This window comes from Podarcis raffonei, chromosome 1 (assembly GCF_027172205.1).
Source record: "Podarcis raffonei isolate rPodRaf1 chromosome 1, rPodRaf1.pri, whole genome shotgun sequence".
Taxonomy (NCBI): Eukaryota; Metazoa; Chordata; class Lepidosauria; order Squamata; family Lacertidae; genus Podarcis; species Podarcis raffonei.
Genome location: NC_070602.1, coordinates 98396165 through 98416489, shown reverse-complemented (window position 1 = coordinate 98416489; position 20325 = coordinate 98396165). Strand labels below are relative to the sequence as shown.

At 40.0% G+C, this 20325-nt stretch overlaps 1 protein-coding gene across 4 annotated transcripts in view; it reads left to right on the top strand.

Moving 5' to 3' along the window:
- LRP1B (LDL receptor related protein 1B) overlaps positions 1-8761 on the top strand; it is a 748913-nt gene extending 740152 nt beyond the window's left edge. For 3 of the 4 annotated variants that reach the window (XM_053405869.1, XM_053405860.1, XM_053405841.1), the window contains 3 exons: positions 524-662; positions 3281-3379; positions 7091-8761. In XM_053405869.1, coding sequence (XP_053261844.1) covers positions 524-662; positions 3281-3379; positions 7091-7231 — 379 coding nt within the window. In that variant the 3' untranslated portion in view covers positions 7232-8761. The remainder of the gene's footprint in view (positions 1-523; positions 663-3280; positions 3380-7090) is intronic. The other variant, XM_053405851.1, reaches the window with a different exon arrangement.
- Positions 8762-20325: the final 11564 nt, after the last annotated feature.

Sequence of the window (20325 nt, the reverse complement as noted above, 5' to 3'; positions counted from 1 at the left end):
AGACAACATAGTGGAGCAGCAGTAGTAGCAGTTGTTGTATTCTGCCCTTCATCCGAAGATCACAGGGCGATTCACACAAAAAATACAAAATGAGAACACAACATAAATAGGTAAAACAAAACAAAAACTCCCCTCCCAGAAACAAATAGAGCAATTGTCAGACAGAGAGACTGGAAAGCTGTGGGGTATCTATAGAGGTAACGGGGCAACATATAAGAGGTATTGAAAGTCATAGGAATTAATAATGTTTTCCAAGGAGAGAGTTTAGTGAGAGAAGAGTAAGAAACTAAGAAGAGAACTCTCAAGGGATAGTTGCAGAAGGGGTGTGTTTGCAGAGGAAAAGCTTCCCACTCCCCTTGGAAACATTGAAAATTAATCTGGCAAGACAATCTCCCCCCCCACCCTGAAAATCACTTCCTTCTTTTCACAGATTTTTTATACACACACACACACACACACACACACACACACAACCCAATACAGAGATTAATTTGTTCACTCTTTCCCTTGTGATATATTTTAGGGCAAAAACAATCCGACGACAACCAATTATAAATGGAGGAATCAATGTAGAGATTGGAAATCCATCGTATAATATGTATGAGGTGGGCCATAATCACAACGAAAGAGGTCTTTCAGATTTTACATTAAATCCAGAAAAGGTAAAATCAAATATTTGTTTCCTAATTCAAATAATTATGTTTTAAATAATAGCAAAATATTGTCATTGGGTAGGATCCAAAGGTATTCTTCCATTTGCAAAAAGAAGCTCTGATCCAGTTAAGGCTCCAGCTTATATGCAAGGAAGGGGTCAATTTTTGCAAATTTCTCTTCTCCCCTACAGCCCTCCTAAGTACTTCCCACACTATTTCAGAGTGTTCCAAAGCTCTCTGGAGGTGGGGAAAAATAAAATTGGTGAAAATGCCTACCTTTATTCAGTAGTGGCTGGTAGCTTTTTGACTTGGTAGGGCTGAATTTTTTAACCTGCTCTTTCATCACAATAGGATTTTGACAGCACTTATTTAAGAAGCTTGCCATTATATGTGTACAGACTGACACTGTCTCTTTTTTCTCTGCACATCTTTGGACAGGGAAAGCGTTTCCATGTAAGAGGGTCTAAGTAGCATTTTCAGACAAGATTGACTCCGCACCTCTTACTTAGAAATTAAGCCGTATCACATGACTAAGTTTGTGTATTTATGTATTGTTTACACCTATACATCCACTGCCAGAAAACAAAACACATAAAAACTTTTAAAATGCCGGGAAAACTTGCTTACACAGGTTTCCTCTCCCCAAAATCAATTTAACTATTTATAATCCAAAATATACTTCTCTAAATTAAAACAAAAAACCCCAAAAGTACGGTATTCCAACCGTCAGGGGGGAAGTTTCATTTGAGCCATTATAACAAATCAGAACATATTTGCAATGCATGGATCAGTCCTGAAAATGTGAAGTAATAATCTCTGCTCATGTGCAAAAGCTCATTACACCATACTAATCATAATTAACCTATGTTATGTCTGAGGTTTAAGAGAATATCTTCCAGATTTGAGGAAGTATGTGGAATCATAGCCAGATAGGAACAGTGCCCTAACGTTTCATTTCAGAAGTCCACTGACAAACTTATAGAAGAGCAAGGTAGAAATAATAAGAACAGAATGTGTGGCTTCAAGATTTTGAGAAGGGATTTTTAATTACGTGACATTTTCAGTGGGAGGGCTGTGGACCAGCCTCCACCATTCTTACTGATCAGGGCCTCTTCTGAAATGGAAAGACTCATTTGAATCCAACCCATTATTTCCAGAATGCTTAATCTATAAGTCACAAATGCAAACATTCATGTGTGAAACTAGCTCAGTATTATACACTGTAACAATTGTGAGTTGTTCCTAATATATATTGATTATTTTCAACTGAAAAACCGTAATACTTTCTTATCCCCGCCAGGTATTTGAAATCTGCACTAACCATATGCTTTTACCTAATTAATTTTGAAGACCTGTGATGGGAAAACACTCTCTTTCCTGCTGCTACAAAATATCTCATGCCTGAGACTGCTCAATGACTTATTTTACATAATGACCATTGTACCATTCCCAAATTGTTCATTATTCAATGGTGATGCTGGAGCGATAGCAAGATAGTGAGCAAACAGTGTAAAAACTTAAGAACCGCCTGGAACTTTATAGGGATTTAAATTATTTTAATGATTATCACTGCCTGGATGGGTCAGAGTTAATGGTTTATCTGGCCCAGCGTTCTGTTTCTAGCAGTGTATCTAGAAAAATCACGTAAGGAATGAAGGTGTCAAAATCTGCTCCTCAGAGACATAGAGGTTCCATTTATTTAATGCTGGCAACCAGTATTTGATCCATTCATGGAAAACAGATCTCATTCTTTTGAAACTCATCAGAGATAGCCGCCATCTGCACATCTCAGTGTCAATGAATGTTGTTTTTTAAAAAGAATCCCAATCAAATGTTCTGGCATTATGCGAAAGGGATTTCTATCTCTAAATGCAATTTATCAATCCTTAATGGTTTTTTTTTCTAGACTAAAAAGACCTATATACTGAAGTGATTCTTTGTATGGAATGTGCAATAACCCTTAATGGTTTTCGCTTTACTTTCCTGTACCTTTTCCAAATCTGTGATATCCTTTTTAAACATGGGGTGACCTTAATGGCACTGGGAGAGGCTTCTTTCATCTTGTACATGTGATGTATTTTGAGGCACATAAAAATTCTGGCCAATCTCTTTGTTACGTGCCAAATGAACACAACCCCCCCCCCCCAGTTGCACACCTAACACTAGCAAAGTAGTTTTGCTAAGCTTTCAAAGAATCTCCCCAGCACTTAAAAGGAAACACTCCTGTTGTTCCAAATTACCATCATCTGTACAAGACCTTGAAGAATTATTTCAATACTATGATGTATACAGTTGCCCTATGACAGAGGAGTAGCTGGATTATGAATAGTTTTTAGAAATAGCCAAGTGTGTCCTAGTCAATTAATCACATGTGTATACAATAAATTAGGGCTAGCCCCTAGGGCCATTTGAAAAAATGAAGATTACTCTAGAACAGAAATGCTTCCTGTACTAATGAAAGTATTTTTTAAACTTGTATGCATTAAAAAAAGTATCTTTGAAAAAGATAAAGTTCAAGTATGTAATTTTACTCATTGCTTGTTCAATACTATTTCAGAGTGTAGAAGGAAAATGCAATATTTTAAAAACAAGAACTAAATGCAAAAAATTGCTGTATTTAAATGCAGGCCAGGTATATAGGGGGAGGGTCCACAGTCTTCAAGCTTCCCCACACAGCACCGCCAATCTACTTAAACACTGACCTGAAAGGACCTTTAACAGCAGGGGTGAGAAACTGCCATTCATTTTCCATGCTCATTCTACCATAGCCCCTTACTCAAGAGTTAGAAATGATCTGTATGAGTTCACAACTGATAAAGGTAGCACTAATATGCAAACAAGTATTTAAATGAATGGTGTATTTAAAAATAGCCATACAAAATGATATGAAACAATATAAATTAATCTAGACCTGATGTTAAAAGTGAAAATGCAATTAATGTGCACATTTATTGTGTGAATAACAGCTGCAGGGAAGCCTGGGGTGCCTGTGGGGATAGATATACAGCTGTAAATGGGAACTCCCTTAGAAACACAAGTAGCAGCTTCAAAGAGGTGATTTTGTGGCAGGCAGATAAAGAATTTAAATTCTGCTCCCCACCCACCCTCACAATCCTGCTATTTAGATACATGCACATTAATTGTATTGACACAGTTCATGTCACATCTAGTTTGGCCCTGGAAATAAAGCAATGATAAGAAAGAAACTTATTCATAGATAAGTCATGTTTTGCTGTGTAGCATCAGCGCAGCATACGGATTGTTTGCTCCTTCAGAAAAATTAAAACAGACAAGGCACCCATTACAGTAAAAAAAAGGAAAGAAGGAAAGGCAGCCAAAGCAGTAAGTAACCAAATGAAAAAGAGACATCCAAGATGAGCATAAGCAAATTTATTACCTAATGAACTTTGAGTATTATAATACTTCTTCAGGTCTTTCAAAGAGAAATTGTCCAAAACTGTCTTCCACAGATGATGTGGTAGCCACCTCTGAAGAAGAGTTATAATCCTCAAAAGGAACTGGACACTATGTTGTCGTCAGCGCCATCTTGAAAACTTCAAATTGAATAGCTCTACCCCATTATGGTGCAGCCAGGTCCAGCTAAGAACTAATTTCAAATATTCAGTCATATTTAGACAGCAGTGTCGAAGGTGATGCTTTGAGATCTGTTTTCACAGAAATCAGTGTTTGCACCTTTTAGCTACTAATTCAAAGAGAAACTTCAGGCAAGATAGTAAGCGAACATAACTAACTGAAAACTTTTTATCACACTAAAAGAAACTGACAGGAGGAAAAAGTGCACAAATTTATGACAAACTCTGGGAAATAAATTGTAATAAATTTTTCATTAAAATTAGGATCAACTAGCCACTTTATATTAATACCCTACATCAGACAAATGGTTTATCTGGAGTATTATCAGCTGCTCAAAATAATGTGACAGTAACATTACACAATATTTAGTGTCTTAATAAGCAAAATGACATGCCCAATTAGCTGCGTTCTCTGTACCTGATTGTGCGCTGGATTGTGTAACAGATTTTAGGGCAGTGGAACAAGTTTATGAGCACAAGGCACAGAACTGAAATAAAGTTAGTGGTAAACTTAAAAGGCTTTAAAATTAGTAGGTAGTTGGACATGAATGTTCCCAACGTTCTCTAAATTTCATCTGCTGGACTGGATCCAGACTTTGCTCCCTGCTGGTTAGAATATTCCAAGTGGCATTCCACTCAGAGTATGCTCCAGTTAAGTAGTGGAGGAAGGTGAATTTTGCTAATTCTCTCCCACACTCTTCCCGAGGGTTGGGGACCCTCCAGAACAGTGGGGGGGGGGAGTGGCAGCACTGCTGGCAGTAAAGTGAGAGGGAAATTGGAAAAATTAACCTCCCCCTGCCACTCCTCTTCATAGATCAGAAGGTTTCCGTGGACAGAACAAGCCTTTATGTCCACAAGTCAAGACTGACTCTGACCCATAATTAATGAGTAATGAATCAAAGACCTTTAAACTTTCTTAAACATCAGTGACATTATTATTAATAATCATATTCATATGCAAGGATGCATGTATTTATATGAAATCATTTACACTCATTTGTAATGTGGTTTCTGCAACTGGATATCATTTTGCATGTATTGCACCAAAACGTTCATAGAATGTTGTAGAGTTGGCAATCACTTTTTTTCTTTTTCTTTTTACAATATGCAGCATGAGACAAACAGACTGGACAGACCCATTCATTGGGCTTTTATAGGGCTTTAATTGTGAGCTTATCTGGCCATGAAAAAATGGAACTCAAGCCAATTGCATAGGCTATGGTTATATCACACAACATTCAGCCCAATGCTATGTGTGTTTACTCAACAATAATTCTACTAAGTCTAGTATCAATTAGGTATGCATAAGGTTACAGCCTTAATAATATCCAGAACTTTCCTTTAGGTAAAGGTAAAGGTACCCCTGCCCATTCGGGCCAGTCGTGTCTGACTCTAGGGTTGTGCGCCCATCTCACTTAAGAGGCTGGGGGCCAGCGCTGTCCGGAGACACTTCCGGGTCATGTGGCCAGCGTGACGAAGCTGCTCTGGCGAGCCAGCACCAGCGCAGCACACGGAAACGCTGTTTACCTTCCCGCTATAAAGTGGTACCTATTTATCTAGGTGGGCAGGAGCTGGGACCAAAAGACGGGAGCTCACCCCGCCGTGGGGATTCGAACCGCCGACCATGCGATCGGCAAGCCCTAGGCGCTGAGGTTTTACCCACAGCGCCACCCGCGTCCCTATGGTCCTTTAACCATATCCTAATGATGAAAATTATCATGAAAATTATCTAATATTTTCATGCATGCTTCAAGCATATTCTTTTTTTGTAAATAAAATGATACAGAAGCTATAAAGACATTACTATAGAAAAAAGGCATCTTGCAAAAATGCTCATAATTAAACCATAACAAAGTCTAATGACTAGATCTGTCCTATGGGCTCAGTGTCGAGGTGGTCTGAATGTTGTGGTTGCTTTTATATTCAGTACAATTACCAAGTGAAATATTGAAGTGTATGAGCAGGATATTTAGAATTTAGGAAAAGAGTTTATTTAAGTCTGATCTAGTTGCCCTTGAAAACTTCTCCTACACCTTCCATGCACAAGCACAACATGTATGAGTTTCTCCATCAGCTGTCCTCATACAAGTGGAGAACTTGAGAGTCACTTCATGTGCCTGTGGAACATGTATCCAAATGGACTGCGCACATGTGAATATATGTGCCTGCACACAGTAAGAAGGCAGGCTTTTAAAACACTATTCATTGGCTTAGATCAACATCCAGGCTGGAGAGGCACACATTATTGTCACTAAAGCACCCTGCCCTTTACTAACTCTTAAATCAAAATATTGCGGTGGCAGCTGGGCTGAAGAGAAGGTATACTATGAAGTTTGTAAGCATTTCTGCAGCAGTATCCTTTGAGAGTTGTGGTCATTCCAAGGGTAACTGCTATTCATATTCTCCATAACAGGATCATATGAAAATATAAGAAACTGAGAAATGAATTGGCATCGTTTTCATATGTTCCCCTCCCATATTTCCAATAAACTTGATTTCCCCTCAGTGTTTTTTCCCCTTGAAAAATAGGCGTCGGTACTCACCATGAAGTTGTTACAGTAAGTGCCACACTTTTTAACAAAAAGAAGAGCTGGTACTGCGTACTCTTGAGTACCCCCCTGAGAAAAAGCACTGTTTCCTCTCATGTTGCATGTCATCTGTTGTATTAAAAGCATGTCCCATTAGATATTTAACAACTCTTTGTTATTTGCGTGAGCCAAGGTAATGAATAATCATGTCCCGATTTGTTCCTATGTGTGCACGTTGTATGATGTATTAAATTGAGAGGTTTCTTGATTTTTGTGCTTGAGCTATTCTTAATATCACATATTTATCTCTTTTCAGCCAACAAACTACTCCAATCCAGTGTATGCAAAATTGTACATGGATGGGCAAAATTGTCGAAACTCCTTAGCCAGTGTTGATGAGAGGAAAGAACTCCTTCCAAAGAAAATAGATATTGGCATAAGGGAGACTGTGGCATAATCCATTGTAACCTTTTGTATACTGTATAAATGTATAAAATATAATGATTACTTTTCTATGTACCAACAGTATTATAATTGTTTTAGCATCAGCATTACCTCTGGATTTATTTTTTTTCTGTTTGGTTGGTGGTTTTCTGGGTTTTTCTTTTGCTGATGACTTGACTGACCATTTGTATGGTATTTTTATGAGAAAAAAAATCTGCACTACAGTAAAATTTACAACAATGCTGCTGATATAACACACATTGAATTTGTTACAAATTAAAAAAAATCCTTTGTAGTGTGAATATGAGCAATCTATTTTGTATGAGCCTTTTCCTTTGGTTTTACTTAATCAATGAAGATGATATCTGCACTTTTTCATTATATGGTCTGAAGGCTGTAGTACAGTGTGTGAATTTGTTTATCTTTTAAATGGTGGAAGTATGGATGGTCTACTCTCTTTGTGCCCATTAAAAATTCACTTCAGATTGTTAAAATTTTAGGAAACCTAATTTCACAAATAAAGCATAACTTCCTTTTACAGTTAGCTTTAGGTTGCCAAGAAGTTATGAGTACTATAGAGAACATCTAATGGTCTGCATGAACACAGATTTTTCCGTTTTGGAGATTCAGTGGTCGTCCAAGCTATACTAAACATATATACCATGTAAAAAACCTTCGTATTTAGTAAAACCGTATAGAACTTAGTGATATACGACTTGCAAGTGGAAAGACCTTATCTGATGTGTGCTAAGGCCTATTCCGCAGTCCTGTATACAGTAGCTTACCTGGAGCACAAGAGGGCATCGCCTACACACATATTATATATTTATTTACTCAGCCATATGCATTATTTGTGTATGATGAATTCCCCCGTGGTGTAAGGAGAGCAAAAAGCCATAAGCACACACATCAATAAGAGAATTCTTAAAGGGAAGAGTGGGGAGAACCCATACTTGCCTAAAAATATTAAATCAACCCAGTCTTCATCATTTTGTATCTGTTTAAAAGCTACTGTGGATTATTTTTAAAATTTCTTCAACAAACCTCAAAATCACATTCTCAGTAGTGGGTGGAGAGCGTTCAATGTAATGAGTTTCCAGCACTTTCTCTGGTACAGTATTAGCTTATTTTATGTTGTTATGAAGAATAAAAAAAAGAAAAATCAATACAATTTGCCTTTTTTTAATTGTGACAGAAATACGTAGTGCAATTTCTCTAGGTTGTTAAGAAAAAAACAGTCCTTGAAATATTTTATACATAACTTTAAAGGCACAAAAGATTTCACACACCTGTACACAAAGAATGGGGGTGGGGGCTTTTGTTCTTCTGCTACACATTACTGATTTTTTAGCTGTCATGAGATATTAATCTAACAGATTAAATATGTTTGTGGTGGCTCTTTTTCCCCTTTGTACGAACATTGCAAAAAAAAAAAAATACAGCTGTTTTATAAAAGATTTTGTTGTATTATGTGCATGCATACTACCTATTTCTAAACTTTGCCATGTTGAGGCCTTTATTAAAAAGAACTTGATTCATGTAATACTAGTGCAGTTGTGCTTGAACAATGTTATACATATCGCAACCCTTTTTGAGTATTGGTTAAAACTATTTTTAATAGAATAATGTATTTCATTTGGTTAAAAAAAGTCATTTTGCCTATTTTTTTTTATAAAATGAAGTCCTACATACTTCACAAAAATGTTGACTTCTATTTACTCAAATGAAACTCTAACACTCTAACTACCCTGTTGAGGAGTTTGTAAATACATTCAAAAACATATTTCTTGAGCAATGTCAACTCAAGAAACAAAGATCCGTTATACTAAACGTGGGAAGCAAAATGTCAAACCTTCAATTTTTATATCATATTTTGCCCTCAACTCAAAGTTGTACAAAATGTCAAACTCTACTTCTTCTGTTTAAGAAGAGTAAAAGTTGGTAAATAAACATGGTGGCTCTGATCCATGACAAAGACAGACAAAGTAACCAAACTGCAAACACAAAGCCTTTTTTAAAAAGCTGAATTTTCACTAGTCAGATGGTTGAGAGTGAAAAACTTGCATGGGAGGAAGCTGAATCCAGTCTCCCTACTCACCCTTCTGAATAATGAACAGCAGATTTCAAAGGTTTTTAAATGGCTAGTACACGTGGTTCTAGTTTCTGGGTCAGTCTGAAGAATACTGCACAAAAATCTATTTGTGCACAGGATTCTCTGTCCAACCAGTGACAAACAAACATGTTCAGTGTTCAAGTCAGTGGACTATAGCCAATTAAGTCCTACTCACAGAAGACCCATTGAAAGTAATGTTATGGTAGGTTTGCTGATACATACAATTTTACCAATTTGCTCCTCAAAGTCCATCAATGTTTGCTTGTTTTGCCAAAGCAGGCACTCCTGTTAATTATCATCATTTGGGAAGGTCCACTAATTCTGAAGGAAACCTACCTTGACACTATATGAAATTTGCTCTGACAAGAAATAATGATGGCCACTAACATAGATGGCTTGAAAAGAGAAGTGAGAAGGCTATCAGGGCCTCCTAGCTGATGCTGGCTATGCTGACTAAATTCTTCCTCATTGCTGAATACCAGTTGCTGGGGGTCACAAGTGAGGAGAGTGCTTAAGCACTCAGGTTCTGCTTATAGCCATCCCATCAGCAGCTGGTATTGTAAGAATCGGTACTGTAAGAACAGAATGCTAGCCTAGCTTTTCTCATAGTCTTGTGACACTGCTATTCAACTACCCTAGATGCCACTTGGTCCTGTTGATCCTTCCTAATCTGTGGCCTACATTTTAACTAATCTCTGGTAAAGGTAAAGGTAAAGGTACCCCTGACCATTAGGTCCAGTCGTGACCGACTCTGGGGTTGCGGTGCTCATCTCGCTCTATGGGCCAAGGGAGCCAGCGTTTGTCCGCAGACAGCTTCCGGGTCATGTAGCCAGCATGACTAAGCTGCTTCTGGTGAACCAGAGCAGCGCACGGAAACGCCGTTTACCTTCCCGCCGGAGCGGTACCTATTTATCTACTTGCACTTTGACATGCTTTCCAGCTGCTAGGTTGGCAGGAGCAGGGACTGAACAACAGGAGCTCACCCCGTTGCAGGGATTCGAACCGCCGACCTTCTGATCAGCAAGTCCTATGCTCTGTGGTTTAACCCACAGCGTCACCCGCGTCCCTCTCTTACTGTGCTTTTAAATAACCTCCCAGAGAGCTGCTGGCGCTCCTGCTCTGTTTCCAGCACTGGCCAGTGGGACAAAGGGTAGGGCAGATAATGGTAGGCAGAGGCAGAACGAAAGGGAGGCAGAGCACTGCTAGTCTATGCACAATCAAAGTGAATCCTACTTCTGCGTAAAATGCATAGGATTATGTTAGTAACCACAAGGTAATCGATCATATAGTAACAATACATTCTTTTTATCTCATAACAACCCAACACAATGCATATTTTCCCATATTAGTTTTCTCCTGGGTTTAGAGCCAAGGTTTTTTAAAAATGACAACTATTGTTATTTATTAAATTTGTATACTGCCCTTCATCCAAAATTCACTGGGCAGTATACAATCCTTCTCCAACCACGCAGTCTAGAAAAGTTTTTCAGGTTGTACATTTTGTGGGGAACAAGTGTGGTTGCAACCTATTCTCTGCACCAAGTTCCTGTACTTTTAACAGCGAAGTAGTAGAAGATATTCAACAGATGTACTTTTCTCAAAAACAAAAGTTTAGGAGCCTGCTTTGGGCATCAAAATGAACACTCACAGCCACAAACCAGTTGCAATACACCATTTGAGTGCATGCAAAACTCTCAAACCCAGAGACTAGTAGGAAAAACACACACATCTCCCACCCGGGAATTCTTTTCTGGAGATGCAGAGATGGAACCAAGTCACAGTGATGCAGACTCCAAGCAAGAAGATGAGACACAGAGAGCATAGAAACTTAGTTGTCAGAATGTGGGTAGAGTGAGAGTGGGGGCTCAGACTTGGTGATCTCACAGATAAACAGACAACAGTTTATCCTGTCTCTCTCTCTCTCCTGTCATGAAGTCGATTCCTGCCTTTGGTTTAAGATCAGAAACGTGGATAGAAAAATTAAGAACTTGGTGGCATGGTATTTGAGGGCAGAATTATGTGTGACATCAGCAAACCCATTTCCCCAAGCATTGTCAAGGGGGGGGGGGAACTGCAAAACAACATGGAAGAGTCTCAGAGAAAGCTTGGGTACTTACCAGTTTTCGCATCTACCAAATTGCGCTGCCAGTGCCTCACCCACTGATTTCCTCCTATCTGAGTTTTCTTCTACTCTGTAAAAACAATTGGTAGGGGAGGAAAGTTTAAAAATGATTAGGGGATAGTTTTTATTAGGTCTGAAATTACACACATTTGTGCCCAGTGATAGTGTACTAGAAATGTCCAGTACTGCACTGACATTATGAAGAAAACAAGAAGCTGTATAATAATATAGTATAATTATAGTAATTACAATTTAAAAGTAGCCTTCTTTGAAGTACATTTTTATAACATGAGAAGAAACCAGAAGCTCAGGATTTTTTATTTTTACTTTGCTAAGTATTTTTATTGTTTTCCATAACTAACAAAATAAAACTAGACAACTAAACAAAATCCTAACACCCCTCAAGCCCATTTTTTTAAAAAATTACTATCACCAATGTTCATGTTAGAAAGTTGCTGATCTATTTCTATTTTGATTCAATCCTTCATTGTTATTTTAATTCCGCCAGCATTTTTCACTAGTAGCTTTGAGCAAGTGGAATATATCAAGAGAAAACTGATAGTTAAGATGAATGAAAAAAAACTGAGATAACACAAGTGACAGAACATCATGAATTTCAAAACTACATTGGAAGATAGTGATCGTGTTAAGGCCATTGCCTATAAAAAGAAGGCAAGCCATATTAGTGCCATGTTAGAGCATTGTTTTCTTATATTCCAACATATTAATCTGAAAAGAGGTAAGTAGTGTCTGCATTATGTAGTAGTCTTTGGAAGAGAAAGAAAAAGAGAACTAAACACTTCCCATAGAAGGATTAGAATGAAAGTTTGTTGCTCTGAGTTCCTATCACCTCTTTCTTTCATCTTGGAATATAGTGGCTTAGAAGAAAAGGGGGAAAGGCAGCATAAGGTGACTTATAATGATAAGGAAATCTAAAGTACCCTGCAAGGCACCAGACACAACCTTTCATGTTTGTGAGATCAGCTGCGATAAAGGACATGCTATCCACTCTGAGTGAAAACAAGAAATTCAGCTTGCCAAAGAAGGCTAAGCTCCTCGCAAGATAAAACTGTTGCCTCATGAACTTTGAATTACTATTTAGCAGCATGAAAGCACATCGCAGAAAGCAAACCTAAAAGACAAAAAGCAACACCATGAGGCTTTTCTGCTGAGATTGCCATGGTGCTTCAACAGCTGAGAATTGATCAACTGAGGATAATTTTCTTAAACTTTACTTTTATAGAGGGTGGATTTGCATTTTTAATAAACAGTTTAAAGGGTGCAATTTCTATACACCAAACTGAAGAACATACTAAAAACAGTAACAAAGGGCAAGACAGGTTACAAAATGATATGCATAGGAAAATGTAAAAATTAATGTGGCTATTAACACTCTCCTTCCTATAGAGCGGGTTGAAAATACAGCCTACATTATGCTCTTTCATTTCTTTCAATGCATCTTTGTATGCAGTCATTTTTAACTTTTAAAGTAAACACCCTATCTTCAAAGTTGACCTAAGCACAATCTAAATGGACAGAGATGTTTGCAATACAGATCTGATCAGTTTATCTACAGCCAAAAAGATAACGGGGACACTATTTATCTCCAGGTGAGGAGGGGAAACCCCTTCATGGATTACTGCCTTGCCATGGCGAAGGGGCTTGAATAACTCAGAGAAGCTATGAGCTATGTCGTGCAGGGCCACCCAAGATGGACAGGTCATAGTGGAGAGTTTTGACCAAACGTGATCCACCTGGAGCAGGAACCAGCAAGCCACTCCAGTATCCCTGCCAAGAAAACTCCATGGACAAAGACAACAGGCATATGAAAGTTATGACGCTGGAAGATGAGCCCCTTAGGTCGGAAGGCGTCCAACATGCTACTGAGGAAGAGCGGAGGACAAGTACAAGTAGATTCAGAGCTGATGAAGCGGCTGGGCCAAAGCCGAAAGGACGCTCAGTTGCAGATATGCCTGGAAGTGAAAGGAAAGTCCAATGCTGTAAAGAAAAATATTGCATAGGAACCTGGAATGTAAGAACCATGAACCTGGGTAAGTTGGATGTGGTCAAAAATGAGATGGCAAGAATAAATATTGACATCCTGGGCATCAGTGAACTAAAATGGACAGGAATGGGCGAATTCAGTTCGGATGACCATCATATCTACTACTGTGGGCAAGAATCCCGTAAAAGAAATGGAGTGGCCCTCATAGTCAACAAAAGAGTGGCAAAAGCTGTACTGGGATGCAATCTCAAAAATGATAGAATGATCTCGATACGAATCCAAGGCAGACCTTTTAACATCACAGTAATCCAAGTTTATGCACCAACCACTGGTGCTGAAGAAACTGAAATTGAGCGATTCTATGAAGACTTACAACACCTTATAGAAATGACACCAAAGAAGGATGTTCTTCTCATTATAGGGGATTGGAATGCTAAAGTAGGGAGTCAAGAGATAAAAGGAACAACTGGCAAGTTTGGCCTTGGAGTTCAAAACGAAGCAGGGCAAAAGCTAATAGAGTTCTGCCAAGAGAACAAGCTGGTCATCACAAACACGCTTTTCCAACAACACAAGAGACGACTCTACACATGGACATCACCAGATGATTATATTCTCTGCAGCCAAAGATGGAGAAGCTCAATACAGTCAGCAAAAACAAGACCTGGAGCTGACTGTGGCTCAGATCATCAGCTTCTTATAGCAAAATTCAAGCTTAAACTGAAGAAAGTAGGAAAAACCACTGGGCCGGTAAGATACAATCTAAGTCAAATCCCTTATGAATACACAGTGGAAGTGAGGAACAGGTTTAAGGATTTAGATTTAGTGGACAGAGTGCCTGAAGAACTATGGATGGAGGCTCGTAACATTATATAGGAGGCAGCAACTAAAACCATCCCAACGAAAAGGAAATTCAAGAAAGCAAAGTGGCTGTCCAACGAGGCCTTACAAATAGCGGGAGAGAGAAGGCAAGCAAAATGCGAGGGAGATAGTGAAAGATACAGGAAATTGAATGCAGATTTCCAAAAAATAGCAAGGAGAGACAAGAAGGCCTTCTTAAACGAGCAATGCAAAGAAATAGAGGAAAACAATAGAATGTGAAAAACCAGAGATCTGTTCAAGAAAATTGGAGATATGAAAGGAACATTTCGTACAAAGATTACCATAATAAAAGACAAAAGTGGAAAGGACCTAACAGAAGCAGAAGACATCAAGAAGAGGTGGCAAGAATACACAGGGGAACTATACCAGAAAGAAATGGATGTCTCGTATACCCCAGGTAGTGTGGTTGCTGACCTTGAGCCAGACATCCTGGAGAGTGAAGTCAAATGGGCCTTAGAAAGCACTGCTAATAACAAGGCCAGTGGAAGTGATGATATTCCAGCTGAACTATTTAAAATATTAAAAGATGATGCTGTTAAGGTGCTACACTCAATATGCCAGCAAATTTGGAAAACTCAGCAGTGGCCAGAGGATTGGAGAAGATCAGTCTACATCCCAATCCCCAAGAAAGGCAGTGTCAAAGAATGCTCAAACTACCGCACAATTGCACTCATTTCACACGCTAGCAAGGTTATGCTTAAAATTCTACAAGGCAGGCTTAAGCAGGATGTGGACCGAGAACTCCCAGAAGTGCAAGCTGGATTTCGAAGGGGCAGAGGAACCAGAGACCAAATTGCAAACATGCGCTGGATTATGGAGAAAGCTAGAGAGTTCCAGAAAGACATCTACTTCTGCTTCATTGACTATGCAAAAGCCTTTGACTGTGTCGACCACGGCAAACTATGGCAAGTTCTTAAAGAAATGGGAGTGCCTGATCACCTCATCTGTCTCCTGAGAAATCTCTATGTGGGACAAGAAGCTACAGTTAGAACTGGATATGGAACAACTGATTGGTTCAAAATTGGGAAAGGAGTACAGCAAGGCTGTATATTGTCTCCCTGCTTATTTAACTTATATGCAGAATTCATCATGCGAAAGGCTGGGCTGGATGAATCCCAAGCCGGAATTAAGATCGCCAGAAGAAATATCAACAACCTCAGATATGCAGATGATACAGCCTTGATGGCAGAAAGTGAAGAGGAATTAAAGAACCTTTTAATGAGGGTGAAAGAGGAGAGCGCAAAATATGGTCTGAAGCTCAACATCAAAAAAACGAAGATCATGGCCACTGGGCCCATCACCTCCTGGCAAATAGAAGGGTAAGAAATGGAGGCAGTGAGAGATTTTACTTTCTTGGGATCCATGTTCACTGCAGATGGTGACAGCAGTCACGAAATTAAAAGACGCCTGCTCCTTGGGAGAAAGGCGATGGCAAACCTAGACAGCATCTTAAAAAGCAGAGACATCACCTTGCCAACAAAGGTCCATATAGTTAAAGCCATGGTTTTCCCAGTAGTGATGTATGGAAGTGAGAGCTGGACCATAAAGAAGGCTGATCGCCGAAGAATTGATGCTTTTGAATTATGGTGCTGAAGGAGACTCTTGAGAGTCCCATGGACTGCAAGAAGATCAAACCTCTCCATTCTGAAGGAAATCAGTCCTGAGTGCTCACTGGAAGTACAGATTGTGAAGCTGAGGCTCCAATACTTTGGCCACCTCATGAGAAGAGAAGACTCCCTGGAAAAGACCCTGATGTTGGGAAAGATGGAGGGCACAAGGAGAAGGGGACGACAGAGGACGAGATGGTTGGACAGTGTTCTCGAAGCCACAAATATGAGTCTGACCAAACTGCGGGAGGCAGTGGAAGACAGGAGTGCCTGGCGTGCTCTGGTCCATGGGGTCACGAAGAGTCTGACACGACTAAACGACTAAACAACAACAACAGAGGAGGGGGAAACGTTTGCCATAAGAGTAATTTTTGCCACTTCTCCGATAACTTTCTCTTCCGCTCACACTGTAGGGCCAAGGAACATATCAGTCACCAACTTCCTTCAGTGGGTAGATTACCTATGAACTGAGGAATCTCCCCCACTCCTGTATACCTAGTTTGGAAGTTGCAGTATTAATAAAAATATTATACACTGGGATCCTTCTTAAACATATTTTCAGGTGGTTTAAATAAACAAGCTCTCTTGTTTGAAGCATGCTAGAGGTGCACCCACTGCAGCGTGAGTTTTAATTTAGTATGATGCGGGTGGCGCTGTGGGTTAAACCACTGAGCCTAGGACTTGCCGATCAGAAGGTCGGTGGTTCAAATCAGCATTTCCGTAAGCTGCTTTGGTTCGCCAGAAGCGGCTTAGTCATGCTGGCCACATGACCCGGAAGCTGTCTGCAGACAAACGTCGGCTCCCTCGGCCAGTAAAGCAAGATGAGCACCGCAACCCCAGAGTCAGTCACGACTGGACCTAATGGTCTGGGGTCCCCTTTACCCTTTACCTTATTGTCTGGCAACCATAAAGCTGAGGGAGATCTTTAAAACATGACAGAAAAAACAATATGAACAGAACAGACCATCCCAGAACAGTATTTTTAGAGAACTCACTGAATCCCTTAACTCCCCCTTCTCCACAGGCATGGTCAACCATATAGAACCCCCAGCTCATGGCTCCATGCCCTACTGTCAGCCTGTCCTGTTAAGATTACCCAGTCTACCTAATCTCCCATTATGTATAATGGAAGACACACATATCCCTTGAATACACTAAGTGAGGAATGGGCTGCATCTAGCAAGGATAGGAGAAATAGCTCCAGGCAATAGCTCTTCTCCCAATGTCCAAATATTTAAAGCACCTCTTTCTGACGATCATGACTCTTGTGAGTGGCTAGTTAAGAGCCAGCTGTCAGTCAAAGGCCACCAGGAAGGTGCCTTTAGAAGATTACTGTTGCCAACAGCCTTTGTCCTTCAACTTTCATCTATCAACACTGCAATGTTATCCACAAGACCAGAAGCCCGCTCTTCAGTAATTACAATAGGGTAGACTTAAATTGTTTTCTTTATTTTCTATAAAAGCTCCATTTTGCCTCTTTCTTTTGCCCACCTGCCTTTTATTCTTAATACACTTCTTGAATGGGTTCATGTGTGTGTTGGTGCTAGACTCCAAATATTACTACCCCCCAAGAGCACTGACCATATGGCTTCATGCCGTGTGTGTAAGTGGAATTTGACAGAGAAAAGCCAGCTGCCTTGGGCTCCAATAAGAGACAAACAAAGCTGCTTGCTCTCTGTGTGTCTCCTTGGAGTATTTGCCTTGGATTCTCAGATTTTGTTTCTGCTTCAGGTTAGAACAGGTGCGGGGCACTAAAACAATTAAAAAATATATTTTAAAAACAATCCAATACAAATGCAGACTGGGAAATATCTCCATGTAAAGGGCTTGTTGGAAGGAGGAGGTCTTAGATGCCAAAGAGAACAGAGCCAGTTTCTGTCTAATATTTAACAGGAGGGGATTCTAAAGTGTAGGCGCTGCAAGGCCATAGTACATAGTAAAGGCCTGGTTCCTATATTGTGCAGAACAAATCTTCTGATGAGTTGGTATCTGCAGGAACCCCTCACATGCTGAGTGCTCAACTGGGTATATATAAGGGTTATCTCCCAAGGTTTATCTGACAATAGAAAACTGTCCTATTTCCAAGTGTAATTATAATGATAATGAAATTTTCTATGATACACACTAAAACATCTTCATAAATATTTGAAAATATGCTGTTCAACGGATTCTGGAAGACAGGAGGCTGACTCCTGACAGCCAATTAATTATCACAATCAGAGGAATTCTAGACAAAGTACCTTCACTGTTAATGTGAAGCCTAATTAAAATTCATGTCCCATAAAAGTCACTTGACTCTCAATTATGATTAAGTATGCAAGGTCACTAGAACACAGTGAGAGACTGAGCCAAATGCAGTCCCTTAGTTACTCAGTGACAGTTCAAAAGTATTGTCATGCTTTGCGAAGAACTGTACGTAAAATACAAATTACAGTTCAGTGTATTTCAGTGTGAATGGCTGACAGCAACAATCTTCTGGCCTTGTAGCTTATTTGAATGTGCTGCAGTAAAGTAGGTGGAACCAACTGGTGCCCTTGCACTCGTGGAATTGCTTTTGATCCAGCAAAGGCATCCACTAATAGAAGAGGAAGCTATTTTCCCCAGCACCATTCATGTTATATTGAACCCAGTCAGATGGGCGGGGTAGAAATATTACAATTATTATAATATTTAAAGCTTTTTGCTGCCATCCGTCTCCAAAGATATCAATGTGGAATATAAAAGGGATGAATAAACGAAAAATACCTAAATAAAATACAATAAAATTAAAGGAATAAATAAATAAATGTTGACATTGGTATTAACAGTACAGTCATACCTCGGGTTACAGATGCTTCAGGTTGCGTTTTTTCGGGTTACGGACGCGCCGAAACCCGGAAGTACCAGAATGAATGGGTTACTTCCAGGTTTCGGCGATTGTGCATGCACAGAAGTGCTAAATTGCGCTTTGCGCAGAAGCGCCAAATCGCAACCCGCGCGTGCACAGACGCGGCGCTGTGGGTTGCGAATGTGCCTCCCACATGGATCACGTTCGCAACCCGACTGTCCACTGTACTCCTATAGAAAAGGGATTCTAGAGATATGGTGCCACCACAGAAAAGGCTCCCTTGTTAGGAAGATCCTAAGATTAAGGTTAGAGGAAGGAAAGGCAATAATCCCTTCATGTATTTGGTCCCAGGCTGTTTAACTAAGCCTGGAAGAAGAGGCACTTTGCATTAGGCTCAGAAGCCAATAGACATCCAATGTACGTCATTCAGATTCGATGTGTAAAATTATTCCATTGGGCTGTGCCAGCTGAAGTTCTGGCAATTGCATTCTGCAGTAACTGAAGCTTTGAGATAGTTTTCAATGGCAGTTACACATACTACACATTTGAGTAATCAAATCAAGACTTTAACCAGAGAATGCATCATAGCGGCAATACTATCACAGTCGAGGAGTTGTGTTAGGAGGCAAACCAAACCAAAACTGCAATGCGTGTCTACACACTTGCGCTCCCTTGGGGAATGCAACCCCATGTAGAACAGATTGCTCACCTAATTCCCAGACAAAGGAACCATCTACCAACAGCACCTCTATCTTGTTTGGCTTTGTTTGGCTTTAGAGCCAGTGTGGTGTAGTGGTTAAGAGCGGTGGACTCGTAATCTGGTGAACCGGGTTCGCGTCCCCGCTCCTTCACATGCAGCTGCTGGGTGACCTTGGGCTAGTCACACTTCTCTGAAGTCTCTCAGCCTCACTCAACTCACAGAGTGTTTGTTGTAGGGGAGGAAGAGAAAGGAGAATGTTAGCCGCTTTGAGACTCCTTCGGGTAGTGATAAAGCAGGATATCAAATCCAAACTCTTCTTCTTCTTCTTTAGTTTGTTTGTCCTCACCCAAGCCACATCAAATTCAGTTGTAGCTACACAGTGGTAATCTACACAAACTGTAATCTGCACAGTTGTAATCTACACAAATTCAGTTGTAATCTACACAGACTGCAACCTATCACCTGCACAGCCTCACTTGACTTAGATGATATATAGAGAAAAACACCACACTCCAAAACCTCTGATGATCTCACCAAGTGGTACATATGTTTAACAGCATGGGGGATAAGATGGAATTTTGCAGGACTCTACAGCACAATGCAATGGAGTCAAGCAAAAATCACCCATGCTATTATCTGAAATCAGCACTGGGAGGAATCCAATGTCACATTAAGGTGATCGTCTCATCAGGGCAAGCATTTCACCCTCTTGTCTCCCTGTTCTGCACTGTTCCATGGATTCTTCTGACCACTGCAAGCCAGTTTCATGGGGCATGGGGGGGAATGAGGGGGGCCCCCATTGTGCAAGTAAAAATCCTTGCACAAGGCTTCTGCTGATTGGACTCATGAGTCCC